The sequence below is a fragment of the Phaenicophaeus curvirostris genome, chromosome 24 (genome assembly GCF_032191515.1).
Source record: "Phaenicophaeus curvirostris isolate KB17595 chromosome 24, BPBGC_Pcur_1.0, whole genome shotgun sequence".
Classification (NCBI taxonomy): Eukaryota; Metazoa; Chordata; class Aves; order Cuculiformes; family Cuculidae; genus Phaenicophaeus; species Phaenicophaeus curvirostris.
Window position 1 is genome coordinate 181,514 of NC_091415.1, and position 22,288 is coordinate 203,801.

General features: G+C 44.3%; 2 protein-coding genes across 2 annotated transcripts; one reads left to right on the top strand and one right to left on the bottom strand.

The window, feature by feature from the left end:
- Positions 1-363: 363 nt before the first annotated feature.
- On the bottom strand, positions 364-10,496 carry LOC138730446 (bile acid receptor-like). Its single transcript, XM_069875616.1, has 11 exons — positions 10,223-10,496; positions 6,436-6,559; positions 5,129-5,494; positions 4,359-4,499; positions 3,811-3,950; positions 3,617-3,721; positions 3,420-3,519; positions 2,169-2,297; positions 1,523-1,642; positions 714-827; positions 364-617 (listed from the first exon to the last, which is right to left on the bottom strand). The coding sequence occupies exons 2-11, from the start codon at positions 6,524-6,526 to the stop codon at positions 385-387; spliced, it is 1,539 nt and encodes a 512-aa protein (XP_069731717.1). The 5' UTR covers positions 6,527-6,559; positions 10,223-10,496; the 3' UTR covers positions 364-384.
- Positions 10,497-17,376: 6,880 nt separating this feature from the next.
- On the top strand, positions 17,377-21,979 carry SIKE1 (suppressor of IKBKE 1). Its single transcript, XM_069875891.1, has 5 exons — positions 17,377-17,562; positions 17,651-17,738; positions 17,940-18,082; positions 20,155-20,268; positions 20,649-21,979. Exons 1-5 carry the CDS (start codon positions 17,404-17,406, stop codon positions 20,736-20,738), a joined length of 594 nt encoding a protein of 197 aa, XP_069731992.1. The 5' UTR covers positions 17,377-17,403; the 3' UTR covers positions 20,739-21,979.
- The last annotated feature ends 309 nt before the right edge of the window (positions 21,980-22,288 follow it).

Sequence of the window (22,288 nt, forward strand, 5' to 3'; positions counted from 1 at the left end):
GTTGGGTGCTGTCGGGTGGTGTTGGGCTCTGTTGGGCGCTGTCAGGCACTGTCGAGTGTTGGGCACTGTCGGGCTCTGTTGGGTGTTGTTGGGCACTGTCGGGCGCTGTCAGGCTCTGTTGGGCGCTGTTGGGCTTTGTCAGGCACTGTCAGGCACTATCGGGCTCTGTTGGGCGCTGTCGGGCTCTGTTGGGCGCTGTCGGGCGCTGTCGGGCTCTGTCGGGCTCTGTTGGGCGCTGTCGGGCTCTGTTGGGCGCTGTTGGGCTCTCTTGGGTGCTGTCGGGCTCTGTCAGGCTCTGTTGGGTGCTGTCGGGCTCTGACAGGTGCTGTCGGGCTCTGTTGGTCTCTGTCGGGCTCCGTCGGGTGCTGTTGGGTGCTGTTGGCCCTACTGCAGGTCACGCAGCCCCCGCAGCAGTGCACGCAGCCGTGGGTCGGTCACACGCCGAGCTGCCTGCGCATGCCCATGGCGCAGGGAGCGCAGCTCCGTCAGGCGCCCCACAAGGCGTGCAAAGCGCTGTGGGTCTGCGGGGTGGTGGATCCGGGCGTGCTTATAGAGGAGGCCCAGCAGCGGCTCCTGCAGCTCCTCCACGAGGCGCCGGTTCCGCAGCAGCGGGCGGTCTAGGGCAGAGGGAGAGTATGTTACCGGAGGGAAGAAGTGATGGAGTGGAAAAAAGGTGTGAGGGAGGTGGTCTCATTTTGAGGCACCTCGGTTACCTGAGAAGAACACAGTGGTTGCGACGAGCAAGGCATACTCTGGCTCGGTGACTTTCAGCTCCCCCATGCTTCTGTAGAAGTAAAACAGTGCCGTGATGAACTCCTCCGTTATCCCTGAGAATTACATAAAATGAAATGTTATTTCCATGCAGAGACAGGTGCCGCTGTCATGGATCATGTCTGTCGTGATCTTCTGAGGCTCCGGACTTCTGTTGCATCAGACAGCAAGCAGACTTCATGAACACAACGTCTATGTTTGAAGCGGTAAGGAAAGTTGCATTGCAGTTGTAATGCGAGCCTTTGCATCATGGAACCACTGAGGTGGGAAAAGCCCTCTAAGCTTATCCAGTCCAACTCTCAGCACAGCACCATCTTGTGTACTAAATCATGTCCCCAGGTGCCACGGTCACACAGTGTTTGAACCCCTCCAGGGATGGGGACTCCACCACTGCCCCGGATGGCCTCTGCCAATGCTTCACTCTTTCAGTGAAGGAATTTTTCTCAATCTCCAATCTAAACCTCCCTTGGTGCAACATAAGGCCATTTCCTCTCATCTTATTGCTTGTTACTTGGGAGAACTTTTCATGTGTGCAGCTCAGGCTGTCCTAGGATGTAAGGAAGGATGGAAACCACCTCTTCCTTCCATGAGGATGGAACACTGGTGCGTGTGGCAAAGTGGCTCAAGGGAGGGAGGAGGATGGGGAGCAGAGAATGAGCAGCAGCTTTGCTCACAGAGTTGCTCAATGAGGAAGAACAGGCCCAGGAGAGGAAAGGAATCCCAAGTGTTTTGACTCTTGGACCTCCATTACCTGTGGTAGTAGTGGAAGTTGGGCCCTCTTCACTATGAGACATTTCCATGGAATAAATGTTGTTTTTATCAAGACTTTGAACGTGACAACATGTCCCACGATCAGAGAATCTGACATAACCTGGAACAAGAGAGACAAGTTCCCAGCCAGGCTCAGTATGACTTCAAATACTGCTCTGCATCTTCTTTGCAGATAAATACCTGAAAATGGGAGAATTATTCCCATACCCGCACAGGTAGAAAAAAATTGCTATTTTTGGCATCCAGCACCAAGTCAATTGGTTGCATTGTTGTTGGTGAAAGCCTCTTGTGTTAAACTTAACACAAAATATAAAAAGTCATTAATATGACTAAGATTATCCATCCACCCCACGATGTGTGCAGATGCTCAAAAATGTTGCTTCTCATTTGGAACCAATGGGAGGAAACCAGATATCCAGTTTACTTATTTATTTATTTGCTTGCTTTTGTATACTCTTTGGGAAAAAAAAAGAGGCTGTAGGAGGGATGTGGGCATTACTATTTCATGTACCACTGTGCTTGAATAGGACTTTATTTGAGATTAAGCAAACTGAAATTAATGGAAGTTGTTTCCAAGTGGCAGACATCCTGCTGGTGTTAATTGCAGACTTATTAGGCAAACTTACTTTCACTTGCTGATGGCTGGCATTCACTGATTCTTTGGTTATATATTTGGGCTGAGCGCAAAAACATCGCCTCAACTGTTGACCCTTTTAGCAGCGCAATCTGATCTTCACTAGCTAAACTCTCAAATCCTGCAGAGAAAGATGCATGTTAAGAATCAGGGAGGGCTGTGACTGCCTTTCAGTCCCTAACGAGCTGATAGAATTATTTTGTTCATAAACACCTTTACTGGAAGGATCAGCTGTAGTTAAGATGTGTGTACCAAAGCCTGTTGGGATCTTTCTTGCTGGTTTGCAAGTTAGACAGAAAAAAGACAAGTGCCATTGTCAGTGTCCAGTGTTAGGAGATTCACAGGAAGATGCAAGTGAAAATTTTGAGACCAAGCAAGGCTTTATTGAAAATTTCTTCTTAGTATCTGTTTTATATCACATGGCTAGATTGCCTTATGAATTTTCTGCATTGCTTAGCTACTGTGGACATTCTCCTTATTGATACCTGATATTTTTTCAAATAGCGTTCATCTTTTGACAAATTCATTATCTGCACTTATAATTCAAGAGCAAAGGAACTTTATTCATTCTTTTCTCAATCCCGATTGAAGTGGGGTGTGTAACATAGGAAAACAAACAGCTCATCCATTCTTTCAGATCTGTTCTACAGTAGTGCTAAATTACATCAGATATCTGCTTTAGACCTGTTGATTGACTTCTGTCAATATATTTTACAACTTAGAGTAATGAAAAAATTATCGCCCTTTTGTGAAATGTTATTTTCTCAACTTTAGATTGAAGTGTAGTGAATTCAGTTGCATGTTCCCTTGTTCTTTATTAAAGGAAATATGAAGAGGAGCACTTGTTTAAACCCTTCTGTTCTGCCTTTCCCTTTTAAGGAACATCTGTATTTTTCATTGATGACCGTAGTAAATGCAAACTGAATGGGATTTTGGAGCAAGTGTAAAAATAATAATTCACTCAAGATGGTATTTTCAAGTCCACATACTTTCAGAAAGTGTCTCTACTCCATGTCAGAAATGGAACAGAAATCTAATCATAGCAAGCTCTTAAATTGAATGCTTCGAACTTGTCCTCATGACAAGTAAATGGTAAACCTGATTGTTAGGGTTGGAAGGTAAAACAATTGAATGAGAGTTTTCTTGAAGCCTGTATTTTTCTTGGATTCATGCCATCAGTTTCCACCTCTTAAACAAAACGAGTCAGGCGGTCCTGTAACATTTCCTAAATAAAGGAACTTACCTGGAAGTCTTTTTGTGAAATCCACTAACACCTGCACGTGGACAACTGCTGTCTCAGAGAGACGAAGAAAACTCTCTTCAGGACTTGCAGTTTCTTGTAGCTGCATGGAAGAGCGTTTAGTCACTTGAAATAACCAAGATGCGGTGCTTAGGATAACAACAACTTAGCAGTGTGAGAGGATTTTGCTGTACACTTACAAACTTCCCTGCCTCCTCAAGGGGAATTGTGTATTTTTGGTGTGCTGCTACGATATGGTCAAGAAGCTGATTTTCCCCTGGTGTAAGTTCCATCTTCTCTGGGATCTGTTAAAAAAGTAAGCCAGTCAGGTGACAGTGACTCGGGGCAAAAATAAATGATAAAAAGAGATATTTTAAATAGAAAAATATCCCACTTTTCCAGATCTTGTTGTAGATGATACGTGCTTACTGTTCAGTCCCTCGTCTTCCAGTTTTATGTTGCAAAGAAAGCTGCTCTTCTGTTTGAAATTCTTCCTGAGTCGCTTTGACTTGCACTGAACTTCAGTCAGCAAACCTGTGAGGTGTGGGACAGCGTGTCAGTATCTGCATTCTCAAATAACTGCGATTTGAAGTGATCACGTTTATTATTACAGATAACACGAGTCTTGCATCTCCTCTAAGGAACTACGCTCCCTAGAGAATTTGACAAGAGTTATTTGCTAAGTTAGCGTTCAGTAACCCCAAAGGCCTGAGTGTCCATGCTCTTCACCTGCTGTCTCGTGGCTCTGTGACACAAAAGCAGGAGGAGTTTTCATGAAAAACTATTGTGCCATTTTTAAATGTTTATTTCAAACAAGAAAGCACATCTGACATGCTTACTGCTGCCCTGTTGAGGTTCCTCTGCTGAGGAGAAGGGATTGGCTTTGGAAGAGGTTTTATCTGAGTTGATCAGTAAAGCAGCCAGCGTGGAAGGAGCACTTACATTCTGCTAGCATTCCCACAGCTTTACACTTCTTCAGGCGACATTCCTGACATTTCCTTCGCATGTACATGTCCATTTCACAGTGACCACCGTTCTTGCACCGATACACTGCATTTTTGGTTATACTGCGTCGAAAAAAGCCTACGGACAAGGATCAGGTTATGACTGAAAGAATCTGATGAGCTTTATCTCATAATGATTGAAATGTTTAGTTGTCTTTTGGGGTTTTTGTTTTGTTTTTTTTAATTACAATGGAAACATTACCTTGATATTAAATCTGCATTTTGAAAACAGTTAATGTCTTGTTCTTTCTGACTAATGTTAATTGCTGTTTTTCTCACCTGATCAAGATGGCTCCCATATAGCAAGTTAAAATATAAGTAGCAAGTGGTTATTACTTGTTTTAATTTCATTTTAATAAGTGAAATTAATAACACAGGTAATTCTGTAATAAATGACCATGAGAAAATCAGCACCTGCTTAAACATTGTTCTAGAGGATCGTCAATGCAGAAATCACTTGCCTGAAATGTTCATATTAAACAGGCATTTTCATTTAAACACAGCGTTTTTTCAAACCACGTTGTAAAAAATGTGGATCTGGAGTAAGCGTGTTAGATAAAAGGTTCCTTAGATGAATTACAATTCTCTGTGGAAATGTCAGCTTCAAAAAAAATTAACTCTGTTTGCTTAAATCATAGGTATGGAATGTCATGCTGAGCCTGGGGCCACGGTCAGAATTGGGTCTGAAGCAGCCCATTCTCCACTTACCTTTACAGCCCTCACAGGTGAGCGCGTTGTAGTGGTAGCCCGAGGCCTTGTCGCCACACACCACACACAGCTCCTCCTGCCCCTTCACTCTTGGAGAAGAGTGGCTCAGTCGCGGCCGTTTCAGCCCTTGATACCCACTGCCATCTGTGTGGGGAGCCGCAAAAGAGGCTTTGCTCAGCTCACAGGTGCTGATGGCATACTGCCCATCGCTGTACGGAGAGTCCAGGCCATACATGCCATATGGTGGCTGGGAAGGTGGTGCCTGTAGTGCTGGAGGAGGAATTTGGGCTGTTGAGTATTGACAGTATGGCACAGTCTGAAAATCCATGTCTTGCAGCTGGTAGTTGATGTGCTCCGGTAAAACATCTAGAAACGGAAGAAATGGAAAATGAAACAAAAACCTGAGAAATATCTCAACATCAGCTACTTGAAAGTTTTAAAATGTAATCATAGATATTAGAGAAACAGATTTTCAGAAGGGCAGTCTGACACATTCTTTTAAATGTGCTACCTGTAATGTTTTTAAGCACAGTCTTAGGTGAAGTTGTGAAAATGCCTTGGTAACCATTTGGGCAATGTCGTGGGTGCCACTGGATTCTTCTTAACGTGATTCCATGTCACTCGCTGACTGATAATAGAGGTGCCTTTTGATTTTTACCCTTACAGGTGGTTTTTATTAGCTGTCTACATTACAGAAGAATATTTTACTATAAGTAAGTGGATTTTTAATGAGTGAAATGTTTATTATTGACGCATGCTTCAGGCATCATTTTGAAAATGTCGCACAACAGGGGTCTGAGAAAGATGGTCCAGAAATCATAGAGTGTTAAAAATTGCTGTGACAGGAGTCCTAAAGTTGAAGTTCAGCAGAGTAAAAAGCGGAGGCTTGTTTTATTTAGTATTTTTCCACACACAATCCTTTATAATTAAGAAATTCCATTTTAGCAAAATGTAGGTACAGAATTATGTACAGAGACAGTTATCTATAAGATATGGAATAACCATTACCTATCCATAATGTATCTGGAATGCTATAATAAAACCTGTGTCTTCTTCCTGCAAGTTCAAGGGAGGCAGCCCCAGCAATGTTGATGTGAAACGATCAGTCGGCATAATCACACTATACAGAATCTGTATGAGCCCATGCTAGTGTGTTTCAGTACCCTTTAGAGAGGGCTTGATAGTCAAATGTGTAACTTCTAAGAGCTTGTAAAGATAAACTAAAGTGAAGAAAATGAGAGGAGTTTCCCCAGGTGCTTATTTTACTATACTGCTTTTTCATGCTGTGAAAATTTTGCTTTACTCACCGTAATACTGAATGGGCTCAGGAACACAATATCCATCAGGTACAGCCACAAATGTGTTGGCCATGTTCTGCTCCCAGCAGGACTGTTTCATCCACTTTGCTGTGTGATTGACTTTTAAGGCAACCTGGAGAAATGGAAAAATAAGAGAAACATTGACTGATAAAGAACTGATGGGTAGGTTTAACTACAGAGCTAAAACCAAAAATGTCTGGGATGTGAAAGAAAATTGAGGTACATGTAAGGTCACGTAGTGCTTCCACTGAGGTTGCAAAATATTTGATTGGCCTAGCAGTAGGGATTTAGGAAAGAGTCCATTGCTAAAATTCAGAGTTATATTTAACTGTTTACCTCCTAATTTTACACAAAACCATGTGGGGAAATCAGACACCTCATTGGTAAATTCTCTAGTTCAGGAAGGATTCAAAGGGGCTTCACTGGATAGAAAAACTTGCTCTCAGAATGAGTTAGGGCATTTGCACTAACATGAATGTGGTGGCTGTTCTGTTTCTGCACAAAGATGTGCTCTTAGTGAGTTTGTTTCATTCACTTTCTATGCAAATTTGAAGCAAGTATATATAGGAAAATAGCCCGAAAAGGCCAGCATAGAATCTCTCTTCTTCCCCATGAAAATACTTTTTTAAGCAGTAAAAGTCAGCTTTAAGTGGGACTTAAACACTGCCACATTTACATTAGGTTCTGAGTTTTACAGCCTGCATTCCTTAAAACGTACAAAGCAACCTCTAAAGATGAAAAAAATAGATCTCATCTAGGATGTATTCCCTCTAGGGAGGTTTTCTCTGCCCCTCGATTACTGAAAGGCCTGGGCTCCTGGCCCAATTCTTTAATGCTCACCGTTATACAGTGACCTGCAAGCTCACCACGGCACAGTTGGTGCAGAGTAGCTATTGGGCTGTGAGTTCAAAACTTACTTTTCAGTAATTGCACTTTATAGAGACGTTCTGAAAAAGGGTGTTCTAAAAATTCTTAAAGGTTTTTTTGCCAGTGAGCAAATTTTGCCAGTGAGCTGTTCATAGGCTTTCCCAGAGCAGACAGGAAAGACAGGACAGATGAAATAGGCAAGTGTTTGGAAAGTACAGAAAATCAAACAGGATTCTCTATGCATGCCTCTTGCAGAATTTACAGCAACTTGGGTTTGAAGTTCTTCTTGAAAGACTCTGATGTTAGGTTTTGTGCAATACCTGCAGCTATCTCCAGCTGAGAAAATGGTATGTAATTTCAGGGCATCTAAATTGAAGTCTTGTCCTGAAAGACATACATCCACTCCCCTCCAAACTGGACATATCTTTTGAACTGAACACTTTCTCTTTGTGTTGTCAGCAGAAGGTGAAGAGATGCAGTGGAATGCTCGGGGTTTTATTATCTCTGCTAGTAAATATTTGTTCGAAAGAGAAATGACTCACCCCATCATGAGGTCCTTATCAGTTAGATCAGTTTGGCCTGGGCAAAGTCTACGTTTTCCCAAAAAAAAATGTGTATTTGCTGAAGATATGTGTTTCTGGATTTCAGTAGTTTTTTTAAATAAAAATAATAGAAGCTGAAATAAAATTACACTGATCCAGTCTTATATGGATCCATCTGATCCATCCCTAATCTCTCACACCTCCCTGGGAGTGAACCTTGACCTGCAGGAGCCTTCTTCAGATCCTGCATACATTCAATTAACACTTTGCCATGCAGGCAAGTCAGTTCTACCTGCACACAAAGCTCTGCTATGCACAGCAAAGCTGTGAAGCCCTGGCAGAAGGCAGCACGCTGCCCAGCCATCATTCTCAAAAGAGTAACCTGGATAAAGTTGGAATATGATTGGAGTCAGAACTTTGAGTGTTCAGGGCAGCTACAGTCCTGACATTCCCAACAAAATACTCTGTGCCTACTGTTCTCTCTTCTGTGTTCTTAGTACAGCCACACGTTTTCCGTACATGTGTTTAGGAAGGAACAAAACCCAGATATGTATTCCCAGAGACAAGGCATAAAGGTCTTTAGCCTAAAAAGTGGAAATAACTGAAAACAAAAGAAGATAATTTAACGACCCGTCTCAAAGGATCACAAGCAGTAGCACAGTCTATCAGAGATAACAGATAATGGTCCATCAAGACGAAAGCCTTTAGTCCTTAGACTGACCTGAGAGAAAATGTCCTCTGCATAAAGTCACATGCTGTTTTTCCTTCCTCTCAGTTACTTCTGAGATGCTATTTCTGCTGGGTATTTTCATGTATGAAATCCTTATAGTTTGGAGGAGGGGTGGGGGTTTGCGCTTTTAATTTTAAAAGCTTCTACAAATGTGAGAATTTAATTATTGTTTTTTCAGAAGAAGCTGTGGCCCAGACTTGAGGTCACTTAAGCATGTTTGAAAATGTCACACTTCAACGGGCTTAGTTTTGACAGTAATCGGTCTTCTGTACTAATAAAGTTCAATATAAACTGGAATATCTGTTGATTCAAGGGCTTGGTTATCCAAGCCCTAATACGGTAATTCAACAACATCCAGTTGTTAGTCCTAACCAAAAGGCTTTTCAATGTATCAAAGAGGGAAGCCATTACAGAAAAAACCAAAAAGGCATTAATTGATAAAATTAAGTAGAATCACAAACCAGTCACTTGAGAGAATGTGCACGTTCAGACTTGAGTGCATACTGTACAGCTATTTATTTTTAGTTGTGGGGAAACGTAGTGGTTTTATCATTTTTATTGCTACAAAATACCATATCATCAGCTTATAATATTAAATTTATTAAGATGCAAAACGTGCTTTTTGTAGAAGAGGCTCCAAGGAGCTCTTTAAGAGCTGTGTATTGACTGTATTTCAACTGTCATAAATATTTTGACAGTCGAGTCACAGGGAAATTTCTTGTTTACAGAGAATTTTAGAACTCAGGCTGAAGGTCTTCAACATTTATTTAAGCCACCTTGTGGCATGTTAGTGGCCAGGTAGTGGAAGCAGACAGCACATTTCAGTCTCAGGGGGTAATCACTGCACTTTTGTGCTTCTGAGAAGCATAGCTTAATATTTAAATTTGTGACATTTAAAACAAAAACTGAAAAAAATATTTAACTGTGCACTGTCAGTGGCAACTGTGTACGAGGCCAGGGGATATATTCAGTTTCACTCAAGCAATTCAGAATCACTGATTACAGTAATTAAAGAATGATTTTGCAGGGGAAGTTGTAGGATTGATCATATTTGCAGCTTCTATTAATTATTAAGGTTTTATCGGTTTCTTCCAGTTTTAATGTGCCAGGAAGCTCCTCAAAGCTCCTGTTTGAAGAAGTCCCACTTCTCATTAATTGTGGTCCTTCCTTGTCATACACTAACCATAACAGGAATCATCTTATTTCATCAATGGACTGTGTTGCAATTATCTTGTCATCTTCCTTTGGAATCATTACCCCAGGAATAATTATTTCAAAGGTGTAATTTTTATACATTGTAAAATAAGAGGTTAGAGGTTGTTTGAGGCTTAACAGTTTTCCAGGTACTTTGAGGAAGGGAAGCAAGCAATGGAATTTAAAAGTTGTTTTGCTTCACTCGGTATGTCAAGTGAAGCAATGCTGTAACAAATTCTTGACAGTAAGGTACCATATTTAATTTAAAAGAGCATGTTTTCTATTTTCATTTAGTCAACTGTTTGAAAAGAAATCAAAAAAAAAAAAGGAAAAAGAAAGAAAAAGCCCATTGCCTGAAATATTTTCACGTGGCAAATTCATTTGTGACTAGAGAAACAATTTATAACCCCAGAGCATTCAGAGTAGCAAGTTAAATGCTTACGGTAGCTCCAGAGTTTCTTGCTTCTAGAGACGAGTCGGCGGGGCCGTAGCACTGGTCCGAGCTCTGAGTCCAGCTGGAGCAGCCCGGGCCTTTTCCCTATTTATCAGCTCCTGTGCATACCCTGGGCTCCAGACACTGCGCAGAGCAGCGCTGTGGCTCCGAGACACAAACTTCCCACACAGCCTTCCTGGGGGTCGGAGCAAGGGCAGCTGCGAGTCCACATAAATCAAATAATAACTGGGTCATCAGGGACAAAGGCCATGGGGACCCTCACGTCACCGCTTCCCGGCGTGCTCCCTGCCCAGTTACTGACTATTCCGCTCTTGGGTGGAATTTAAAATTCTCTTGTTTTGATTGCTTAGCATCGAATGGCTGAGTGTTCATGGACGGTGTCCATTTACTGGGCAGAGACAAGACTGCAAGGGTGTTACCGGAGATACCGACACGCCGTAATCATTGCGGGTGGGAACACCTGGTTAGGCCAGCGTCTCCAAACATGGAACACTCACCATGTTCTTCCCTGCTCTAGTTCTGCCCTGCCATGTGGATGACACACAGACAGGGCTCGTGTATGCTCTCATAACAGAAAATGAACCTTAGGAACTTCTGCTGCTGCTAGTTTTGCAGTTTCATTCTTAAAAGACCCAACTACTTCCATTATTATTAATTTCTAATTAATTAATTATTACAGTCTGAGGTTTTCATCATTTCCTAGATACAAGATGTGACCTTTTGGATAAGGCATTTAATAGAATCATAGAAACGTTTGATTGGAAAAGAGCTTTGAAATCACTGAGTCCAACAGTACCTGTCCACTAGTAAGCCATGTCCCTGAACACCTCATCTGCCCATCTTTAAAACATCTCCAGGGCTGGCGACACAGCTACTGCCCTGGGCGGCTTCTGCCAGTGCCTGAGAACCCTTTCAGTGAAGAAATTGTTCCTGATGTCTAATCCGAACCTCCCCTGATGCAAGTTAAGGCCATATCCTCTTGTCCTATCATGTTGTAACACTTTCTCCCTAATGTGGTGCTCAGCAGGTTGTCGACCACTCCAGAAGGCGGTCACCCTTCTGCTGTGTAAGAGAATATCTTAATTTAACTCAGGAAAACATGGTTCTGTCATGTACTTCATGGAACTAGACAGGAAGGGGAAAAACTAATCTCCTGTTGGTTATCTTACTGCAGTGTCACTTAACCTAGTCCTTAGGGACAACAGGTTTTCACAGATCTGTGGAACAAGGCAAAGCAAACAGACATTGCCCTTCAAAGGAGAATCATGTTTGTATCCCATAGGCTCCAGGAAGAGCACGTGACTTATCCCCATGTGGTATAGCACCATTCAGGAATCTGTTAGTATTTGGAGGCAGAGTGCTTGAGTCTGGCTTTCCAGAACAAAAAGATTACTCACAGATGTTACCTGAGCATCCTGTGGGTTTTTTTGAGCTCTGCATTGACGTGTGGTGATGGAGGGCCGGACAAAGATCATGATCTTGTAAATTTTATTCTGATCAGCATTTGTCTTTCTGGAAAAAGCAGACTTATACAGCAACTTACTAAGATGTCAGAAAACCTTCAGTGGTAAAAATGAAGAATTTACAATTGATAGAACTAAGATTTTTTTCATAGCAGCCTATCTTTCGCATAAACCATTGGCTTTCCCATCCAGCTTTTCAGCCTTTCATGTGCCAACTAGCACAACAAGCAGCAGTTTGTGAAGAACGACATATAGCTTTTAAATACTACTGACTTTTTTAGTGCTTTTTTCTGGTAGAAGAGACCTTCCTGGTAAGCTGTTCAAGCATACATATGGGACGTGGGTATATAAAGCCTATTGAATTCAGGAAGCTTAAACCAGAAGCCCAGGTTTTTAGAAGGTGTCTAATCCCCATCCTGTTTAGTGTTAGAAAACCTAATGCATTCAGAGCAAATTCAATTTATAAAATAAATTTATAAGAACCTAAAACTTAGTTGTAGTAGAAATTAACTGCAGTGCCACACTAAGTGTTAGCCCATGGTCATTTACTCCAGCCGACAGGCTATCTTGTAGCTGTGGTAATGAAACTGTTCTGCGTGGTCATGCACTGATTCAGACCAGGTGACTAGTCCATGTTAAATACATATATTTGTGCACTTTTAACAGATCACTTCTATTCAGAGCTTAGTGTGACAACAAAAATGGGAGCCCTTGGAGCCCACTTGAGTCACGCGGAGAACTGCTGCAAAAAGGAGGAAAATAAACTGGTTTCCATGCTTGTAAAAAGTCAAGAAATAAAAAGCTTATTTAGGAGTAAGGAAGATTTAAGTTAGATACTAAAAAAAGGAATTATGGTGGTAAAAATAACACTGAAATAAGTTGCCTGTGCAATCTTCATGACTGGATGCTTTGAAGATGAGTTTGGGCTACCTGATGAACTTACTAATTGTTCTGAGTTATTTTGATATGTATAGGAGGAGAAAGAACTTCTGAGATATCTTCCAGCTCAGTTTTCTGTTGTTTTTCCTTATGTACACAACTTGTATAAAATGCTGATAAAGCCTCTGATCAGTAACAAGCCCAGTGCCATTTTATTGAGCACAGGAAATAATCTTACGCTTCAAGCGTACTTTGCTAGAAGTGAGTAAACTTAGCAATGCGGTCTGAACACATTAGCTGAACAAGTTCATGTTGTGAGCCAAAACCTGGAAGTGCCACTGAATTGGAGAATGAGGGACTCGCATGTTTTCCATAGAAGATACTCAGCACCAATTGCATTGGTTGGACCTGAACTCTTTGTGTTGTACCACTTTTTCTGCCTCACTTCCATCATCCAAGTAAACTGTGAGCTGCCGTGCAGTCTAACCTACGCGGGATGGCTGCCTTTGTGCAGTCAGGGCTAAGAATTCAGGGAGTGCTGAAACTGCAGGTCAAGGAAAAGCTTCCCTAGGTCAGTACCTGTTGAGAGGATTCATTCTCAAGCTAAGCAGAATTCTTTATTCATCTGAAGCAGAGATTCTAGGTCTCTGTAATGTGTTTGGTATCTGAATAGTTAAAGGAAATCGTATCTGCTCCAGCTGGATCTTCTCTACATAACTGACCCGTTCAGCTTGGTCTGGTATTGGATTGTTTACGTAACTTCAGTAATTAACCACTATCAGCCTCATTAATGAAACATAAACCACCTCTTCTGCTCATTTATAAAGCATTTGTCAAACATGACTTAAAACAAAGGGCAGAGTCTCAGCAAAGCAGCAGTCCTTCAAAAACTACCGAGACTCTAACTGAGAGTCATTGCGGTCACGTTGTTGTTGTTTGTCAGTAAAAACAGAGCAGAAGCGGTGGCATTGTCTATTGCTTTTGGCTAACTCTTCACAAAAACATCTGAGCTCTCTCACACGAGGGCAGCAATGCCTCGACAACTATTTTGGCCATTTCAGTACAAAATACCGATGTTCCAGCTCATTACTGTAAATCATTAAACGATGAAAGCAAGAGTCAAATACTACACAATTGGGAGCCTTTGGAAAACTAATTGCTAATTACAGTAATTGTCATTCTATGTGAGTTAAAGGTTATATTGAATACAGATTATTTCATTATAGGATTAAGTATCTCCTGGTAGTAAACTCTTCTGTACAATACTGAAGAAAGTTGAACATTAACAATACAGTTTATGTATTAAATTGATCTAATTTAATTTTTACCTGTTTTTGTTCTAGAGAAATAAAATGTTTTAGAGGCATAAAATACACTGGCAGATCAATAGATGAAGTTTTGTGTTCTGAGAACTGCTTGCTTTTACAATATGATAAGAAGCTCATGACAAAACAGCAAGCTCTCCGTTCACCCTCTCTTCTGGGTTTTTTATTGATCCTCAGAAGTGCAGCGGTTCTGGCACTGTTAGGATTTTCTGCACAGCCAGGGTGAACCGCAGCCGTGGGAGAGAAGCAGCACAAAGCTTCATCACAGACATCCTTGCAGGTTGGTGTTACCTTGCACTGCTCGCTCTCAGTAGGGGGAAAGAGTGGATTTGAGTAGGACGTGGATCTGCTGTATGTGGTGGATTTGATATTGGATCATGTGTTCCAAGGCAGGATCGGGTCCAGAAGCTGCAGCAGTGGGAAATTGTCCCTTGTATTCAGCACATTCCTGAACAGTTTGGATGCAGAACTTGAGGACTGGCAGAGGAAGCCTGTGCGGGAGTGGGGCTCAGCTGTACACAGGCATCTGTTACAGGGAGGGCTGCAGTGAACAGAAGAACCACTGCATTAATATAGTGTGCAAATATGAAGTTATTCAGCTATTTGCCCCGAAAGGGCTGATGGGACCTATGCAGTGAGTAGCTCCCATTTAGCAAAAATCTTAACAACCTGAACATTTGACATATCTTGAATTTTAATGAAAAAGCTAAACTACTTTAAAATTTCTTGAAAATCTCAAGCTGGCCCACAGAGTGCTGCTGTTCCTCCTGTATGTTCTCTTACGCTTGGCGTGCAGGGCCAGAAGGTAGAATCTCAAGGTACTAATGAGCCCATCCATTCAACACCAACAAAATACATGAGTCGCCATCCACCTCCACCTTTCAGCGCCTTGTGCTGCATGCGTTTCCCTTTGGTGGGAAGATTGAGACTGGTCAATATCCATATTCAGCAAGGCACAATGTGGAGGGAAATAAAGGTATCTACTAAAGCTTGGTTACAATCTCCTGCAGTGATCTCAGAATTCATAGTTTATGGAGAACTCTGGTAAATGTGACTAAACCTTGAGGTTCTTAAATAGCCATACTTTGTACAGCAAAGAGAAGCCAGTTCCTGGGCTAAATTTCCATAAAGCAGAATATCTTGACTCCCTGTGTTAAGCTACAGAGTAATCCCTTGGTCAGCATTTTATCAGTAGTGAAGTCTTGCTGCTGAGAGGCTGAAATGGCTGGATATATCCATTCATCAGTGATAAAGTTTCCCCTTCTTTCCAGCCTGGATTCCATCTTAAGGACATTTGTTTTAATAGTAAAAAGCATATTAGACTCATAGATGTGAGTGCTGTGGTGCAACATGTGACTCTTTCAGATTTATCACAGTGGGATAACTAAGATTAAGTTATAACAATAAGACTGAATTTCTTTGTCAAAGAACAACTCTGTATTCTGCATCCACCTGTAAGCATAGGCTGGGAAGTGCCGGAAGAGGATTCACTTGGCCTCCTAATCCATGCTGCTGGTGTTGTGGAGGGCAGTACGGGCACTGCCTTGTGCGTGTGGTTTTGGCACCCTTGGTGCTGATGTCAGAGCTTCTCCCGGGTTCACAGATCCCATGTTGTGCTTGGGATTCTGTGCTGTGTCTTGTTACCAAGCTCTTTTCAATTACTTCTTCTGTGCTTTTAATCTGTTTGGCTTTCGTTCCATTTTGATGTTCCTCCTGTGTGTAAGCACCTCCTCAGCTGTGCTCAGGCTGTGTATTTTCCCCATCACAAGAAATACCAGCTATGGCCTAGGAACAGGTTTGGCTCTGTAGCAGCTTTGCTGTGCTGGAGAGCCTGAGTGCTTGCAGCGAGCGTGTGCTTCTCCTGCTAGAACAAACTCATGTTCCGTTTGACAAAATACAGCCATGTGGTTAAGAGTTATTAAAAGCATTAAAGCATTAACCTCTCATAACCTCATTTTTCACTTTGTACACATACATAAGTGTTTAATTGAACCGAAGTTAAACACTAAAAAGTTTGAGAGGCCAAATTTATACATTCTCTTCAGTTTATGTAGGATTGATGTGATAAAGCCAAGGGAATTATAAGGCACCACCAGTCAAAAAATGCTCGTCTGTTGATCTGTTTAAGCGCTGTTGCTACATACTAGAAGTCTTGGTGGCAAGCATTCTCAGCATTTAAATGAAGAAGCTTTGTCCTACTGGGATCCGATCTGCATCCTGGCGCCACTCTAGCTCGTTCTGCCGCCCTTGGAAACGGAACAAATGATTCTGTGTCATAAGATCTGCTGGAGAGTGGGTGAGCTGCATCCTCAAGTGAGAACACAGGACCACGCTGCATGGCGGTCGTGTTGTAGACTCCCACCTTCTCAAGCTGCAATTTTATTTCCAGCAAGCAGAATCCCACAGAGGGAACACACGGATCACAAAAGGTTAGTCTGGTACAGCAGCGCTAGCACTCTGTGCCCAGCTTGTCTCTACCTGGCATGAAAGGCCAAGCTGTCAACTCTGATCCCAGGGGAAAGTAAGTATTGCGTGTCAAGTGTAAAGGCAAGGAACAGAACCAGCCAGCACACAGTCTGTACGCGTAGTCTCAGTGCAGGTGTGATGGTCCTGCACGCAGCACAAACAGGGTGTTCCTTTAGCTGACTTCCTGGCAGACGTGAGTTGGAATTGCCAGTGCTGCATTCCCAAACAGCTCCTTGAGGGCCTCCCCGCTGCAGGGCTGAATCAGGTGGAAGGGTAGAGATGGCATGTGTGAGGGCACAAAGGTGGGGACAGAGAGGAGCCAGGGCAGGGAGCAGGGGCTGCAATGTGGGGATACGACGTCTTTGGCTGGCTCGTTACATAACCAGAGTGGGACGCACAGTAATATTTGCCAGTTTTCCAAATGTTCATGAGTCACCCATGATGAAAAAGGAATTATAGTAACAAGTTGTCTTTAACTTTTTAGTGTTGTCTAACAAGAAAAATTAGGACAGACCAGAAGGTAAAATGTGCTACAAGGCGTGGTTGAGGCCTTTCATTCCACCCGAGTTTCTATAAAGCAGCATTACATTACCCAAATTCGCAAATGCGTCTCATACTTTACTCAGGAGTCTGAGTCTACTGAAATACACCAAAGGCAGCCGCTTGCTCTGCTCCGTACCGGGACGCACGGGCGCTCTGGAGGCGCTGCTGACACACAACTGCGGTTTCCTCTGGGGTCGCAGCCTCGTACCTCACCGAGCTCCCCCACGGGGCTTTAAACCTGAAACGTAACTCGGGTCAAAAGGAGCTCCGTTCCAACATCGTTGTTGAAAACATTGTTAACGAGGCTGTTAATACTGAAAAATAAAGCTCCGAGGCTCCCACCGACGCGGAACACCAAAAGCGCCGGGGGCCACGGCCGCAGGGCCCGCGGGGAGGCGGGGGAGGTGGGGGCGTGGCCCGGGGGCGGTGTCGCGGGGCGGTGTCGCCCCCTGGTGGCGGCGGCGGGTCCGCGTTCCCCGGCCCGGGCCCCGCCATGTCCTGCACGATCGAGAAGGTGCTGACGGACGCGCGGACGCTGCTGGAGCGGCTGAAGGAGCACGACACCGCGGCCGAGTCGCTCATCGACCAGTCGGCGCTGCTGCACCGCCGCGTGGCCGCCATGCGCGAGGCGGGCGCCCCTCGCGCGGAGCAGGTGCGGGCGGGGCGGGGGGCGCCGGGCCGGGGCCGCGCGGAGCGGAGCGGAGCGGCCGCCGCACCGACCGCCGCGCGTGTGTCCGCAGGGCCCCGCCGAGCGCCACGAGCCGCGCCCGCCCCTGCTGCTGCCCCAGGAGAACACGCAGATCCGCGACCTGCGCCGCGAGAACCGCGGTGAGCGGGGGCGGCGGGGCCGGGAGGGTGCGGGGCGCCGCGGGTTCGCCCCTGTCGCCTCCCTGGGTGCCCCGGGGGCTGCGGGGGCTGCGGGGAGCGCTCGGCGGGGGCGGGAACCGGGCCGGCAGCCGGTACCGAGCCCGCCGCGGGTCCCGCCGCGAGGTCGCTGTGCCTAGTGCCGGGGCCGTGCTGTGTTGGCAGAGCTGTGGGTCTCGCTGGAGGAGCACCAGGATGCGCTGGAGCTCATCATGAGCAAATACAGAAAGCAGATGCTGCAGCTTCTGCAGGGGAGAAAAGGTGAAGACGCGGAACCGGTCCTGCGGGTGCATCAGGCAAATTCCTTGGTAAGGTGGGATGGGGACGAAGAGGGCCCCCGACCCTGCTCCCTGTCTCCTGTCGATCTCAGACACCTTTGTTTCCATTCACGGAACGTCTGTGCCCCACAAACTCTCACCTCTCTCTGCTGGTGTTTTCTCGGCTCCTTTCATAGCAGGCAGGCCGCGACAGTTACCAGGATGCTGAAAAGCTTCACCCACTCCCAGCCCAAGGAAGCTCGTTTGTCCTGCACCAGGTGGCGATTCCGAGGGCAGGCTTAGTGCGGGGTTCCCACGCTCCCATCAAAGACATCGGGGCCATTATGGTCCCAGCTCAGTAACTGCAACAAAGGGAGAAGAACCTCCTAAATCTCTGAGCTGCAGGATGCTCGACTCTTAAGAAATCGTTGCCTCCAAACGTTTTTATATCTGAATACTCTGTGTGGTGGCCAAAACCTGCCCTTTCATCCATGCTGGATGCAGGGTGTTCTGAACTCTAAGCTGTGGCTACTGGTAACTGCTGCCTTGTTTACCTTTAGGTGCCTAATAGCGGTGTAATAACATTAATTCTCTATTTTAAGCTTCTGAATGAAGTTAAGCATTTGTTAAAGTGCATTTTTATGTGATCAGAGAAGAGCAAGCTGGTTCAGCATAGCGACATCTCCCATCTTGTGGGTTTTTAATTGGAACTAGAGACAGCCTAACCTTTTGCACTGATACATGGCAACTCATTAGTTCTCTGTTTTGTGCTGCTTGGCTCTTCAAGTTCAGTACTGCCGCAATGCTTTGCTTTCAGTGCTTGCTCAGGTACAAGAATGGCTGTTTATCAATTCGTAACAGTTCAACCAAACTTCTGACATCATTCCCAGGCCCCGCTTTTGCTCAGTTTTAACAGCACGGAAGTGTGAAGCTGAAAAGGCCCTGCAGAAGCCTTTGCTGGAATGTACCTCAGCTATCGCAGTATCCAGGCAAAATCTGCTCTACTTCAGATTAGACCCATGAGTTTTTCCATACCCACCACTTGGAGAACAGTTGCAGCCTTTTCATATCTCTTTACAGAGCTATATTCTTATTATAACCAACTTAATGTTTAGAAAAAAACATCATTCTTTCTTCCCAGATTGACTTGTGTTTCTCATTCCTCCAGCTCCCTTCTAAGGGAGTTGTTTACATATTTTCTGAATAATGGAATTCAGAACCAAATCCTCTGCCCTGGTGACACATTTATCTTCCAGAAGCAGTGGAAAAACAACTGACACTTAGAGAAGTGCCACCCTACAACATTATCTGATGCTCCCCACAGTGCTTTGTGATAACCTTACATTTCTGTGTTACGCTAAAATGCTTCAAAAGCTCACAGATTCTTACCTTACTCCTTCTAGCTAATTACTGGCATTTTTGTGTTTGCACATTTGAGTTACTCTCTAAACACACTGTTTTGAGATGCAGTGCTCTTCAAACAGGAACTGTTGCTACGTAATCAGTTGGAATTTTTCAGTGTTTGTTGTATGGGGATTTCTGAGCATCCAGAAAATGCATATTCCAGAGGGTCAGAGCTGTATCTAGACAGGTTCTGTACTTCCTGTCTCAGAAGACCCTGGCTTTATTTATTTTATTGTTCTTGTTCGGCGCTTCCTTCTGAGATGAGGCTGTTTGCTTCACACTGTTACTTGGTCTTGAAATCTCATTTACTTCTGGTTTTGGCGTTCTTATAAATTCAGACTCAAGCTTTTATAAACAATAAGAAATTTACTGCACGCTTATCATAGTGACATGAACCTGAATCTGTCGTCTTAGTCCTTGTCACACTTGAAACTATTTCCATCTTCGTAAGTAAGGGTGCTTCATTGTGCTGATTGGTATAATTCTGTTTGCTCTTTCCATTGATGACTCATGATAATGGACAATGACGTACATGGTTTCATCTTTAACTACTGTAGAATTCAGAAAGGATTGCAGGTGCCTTAGGAGGAAGTCATTAAAATTCAAACCAGGAAAATAATCCAAAACTGAGAAAATGAAAGCTATTGATTTAGAAGGCATAAATTACTATGGCTGCTTTTGCCTGAACGCATCGAATGTATTACTTTTATGTCTTTCAGGAAATTGAAGGTCAAATAGACAGAGTATGTGAGATGGGAGAGGTGATGAGAAAAGCTGTTCAAGTCGATGATGATCAGTTCTTTAAAGTTCAGGAGAAACTAGCTCAGTTGGAGGTAAGAACAGATGCAGTTGGCGGGGTTAGATCAAGCTTTGGGAGTCTCTAGGCTTACTCTGGACTTTGTGTGTGTCGAGGATTGATAACAATCAAAAATTTGGGGATGGGGTCAGGAAATGTAGAACATGATGTGTTTATTTTCAAGTTCTTGATGTTTGTATTGTGTGTGTGTGTAAGCAAAAGATAAGCTTTTAATTACGTGTTTCCTCTCTTACTGTATCAATGCTTATGGCATAAAATGAGGGTTTTACTTAGCTGTGAAGGATTGGGGCTACTTAAAAGGTTATTGTCTTAATTGTGAATTAGCCCATTTCTATTTCTGTCTTTTAATGGTGAATTAGCTCATTTCTATTTCAGCACAAATAATTGATTTTGCAGCTTGAAAACAAAGAGCTGCGTCAACTATTGTCCATCAGCAAAGAATCTTTTGATGTTGGAAGAGAAGATCTGCCTGACTGTGAAGCCTAAGTCACAGAATAACCTTATCTCCAGATCTTGACTTCAGAGACTGTTAGGGAACTACCCTGCAAGGATGGATATTGGTTTGTTCTTTCAGGTGTTTCCCTGTATATTTGCCTTCCAAAATGAGTGGGCTCTTTTCTCTGCATTTTTCTGAACAGACATACGGTTTCTTGATGGCCAAGGCTTGCACTGAGGCGTACTGAGGACGTCTCAGTAATTACAGCGTACAGATGCTTAACCATGAAGTATTTGATGTGTACTCCCTTGTGATAATTAATTTCCTCTCCTGTTTGTTATGTTTTATGAGTGTTAATTAATAATTCCAGCTGTGCAGATGGCACTGAAGTCCACCCATTCAGCAGCTAGACAAGGTAATACAGGTTGTGATGATTAAAAAACTGCACTGTAAGTGGCAGGTACCCATTTTGCTCTGCCTTCACAAAGCAGGCATGCAGAGCTCTTGTTTTGCTTTGGCAAGCTAATAGTGTTTGGCTGGGTTAACATTTTTGGGGCACGTGCTTAGAAGGAGGTGAGAAGAGTAGATAGCTGGCCAGAGCCCCATGCGCGGTGACTTGCATAAGGAGTCTGCGTTACCTTGATGTAGGGTGAAAACAAGAGTGAAGAACCCTTTCTGATGCCTGTGTAATGGGAAGGACGTTGTGTATCTGAGTGGGGTTTTTTTTATTGGTAGACCTGTGTGGGTTTGCTTGCACTCCAGGGTGCGGGTACTGGCTCGCTGTGGTCCAAAGGCACTGCCCTTGGACCCTGCACAAACACAGCGCTCCAGGGCAAAGCTCCTTGGCCTCCCGCTGCCTGGGACCTCAAAACTGACCCAGAACTGGCCACGTAGACAGGTTTTTTGTGTTATATCACAGGTAAGCCTAGTGACAGATCCGATGTAGTTGTACTGAGGGAAAACAGCTGCATCGCCGTAGGGATTTACCAGTATTGTGGTATTTTTAACAGATTTTTATATAAAGATTGCTCTCTCTTACCTGCGATCAAAGAACAATCCTCCAGGAACAGCGAACATCTCTCCAACACTGGTTTACATTTTCACGCTGCTTTTCCCAAGCGAGGACTTTGACGGAGGCTGCGGGATTCATGTTCCTGTAGTTTTTAAGAGACATTTTCTTGCAGCCATTCAGGACACCCAGAGGGACGAGGGACCTGAGGGATTTCTATGTGCACATTTTTTCTATCACAAGCTGTTTAAAAGGGAATAAAGATGCCCAGAGGGCCGCGTTCTCTCGCGTGTGTGTGTGTGTGTTGTGGCTTCGGGGCGGGTCCCCTCGGGCCTGTGGGCACCTGGCCGTCGCGACCCTTTCTGGAAAGAGCATGTGGCGATCAAACCTGCGGCGCTTTACGCTCTATGTGACACCGCCAGCCCCTGCCGCCGGGTCGCGGGCGCTGGGCCCGTCCTTGTTAATTAGCGGGGCCCTCATTAGCGCGCGGCCCCTCCGCCTCAGGCGCCTGGCGGGAAGGGGGGGGCGAGGACCGTGCGCGTGCGCACCGCGCGGGATCGGGGCGGGGGGGTGTGGGGGGCGACGCGTGTG

Excerpts from the sequence above, each read along its gene's own strand:
- LOC138730446 (XM_069875616.1), bottom strand. The coding sequence starts at position 6,526 with ATGAAACAGTCCTGCTGGGAGCAGAACATGGCCAACACATTTGTGGCT. Across the intron at positions 3,951-4,358 it reads TGTGGGAATGCTAGCAGAAT|GTTTGCTGACTGAAGTTCAG; the intron begins GTAAGTGCTCCT and ends CACACCTCACAG. Across the intron at positions 2,298-3,419 it reads TTTCACAAAAAGACTTCCAG|GATTTGAGAGTTTAGCTAGT; the intron begins GTAAGTTCCTTT and ends CTTTCTCTGCAG.
- SIKE1 (XM_069875891.1), top strand. The coding sequence starts at position 17,404 with ATGTCCTGCACGATCGAGAAGGTGCTGACGGACGCGCGGACGCTGCTG. Across the intron at positions 18,083-20,154 it reads TGCATCAGGCAAATTCCTTG|GAAATTGAAGGTCAAATAGA; the intron begins GTAAGGTGGGAT and ends TATGTCTTTCAG. Across the intron at positions 20,269-20,648 it reads AGAAACTAGCTCAGTTGGAG|CTTGAAAACAAAGAGCTGCG; the intron begins GTAAGAACAGAT and ends TTGATTTTGCAG.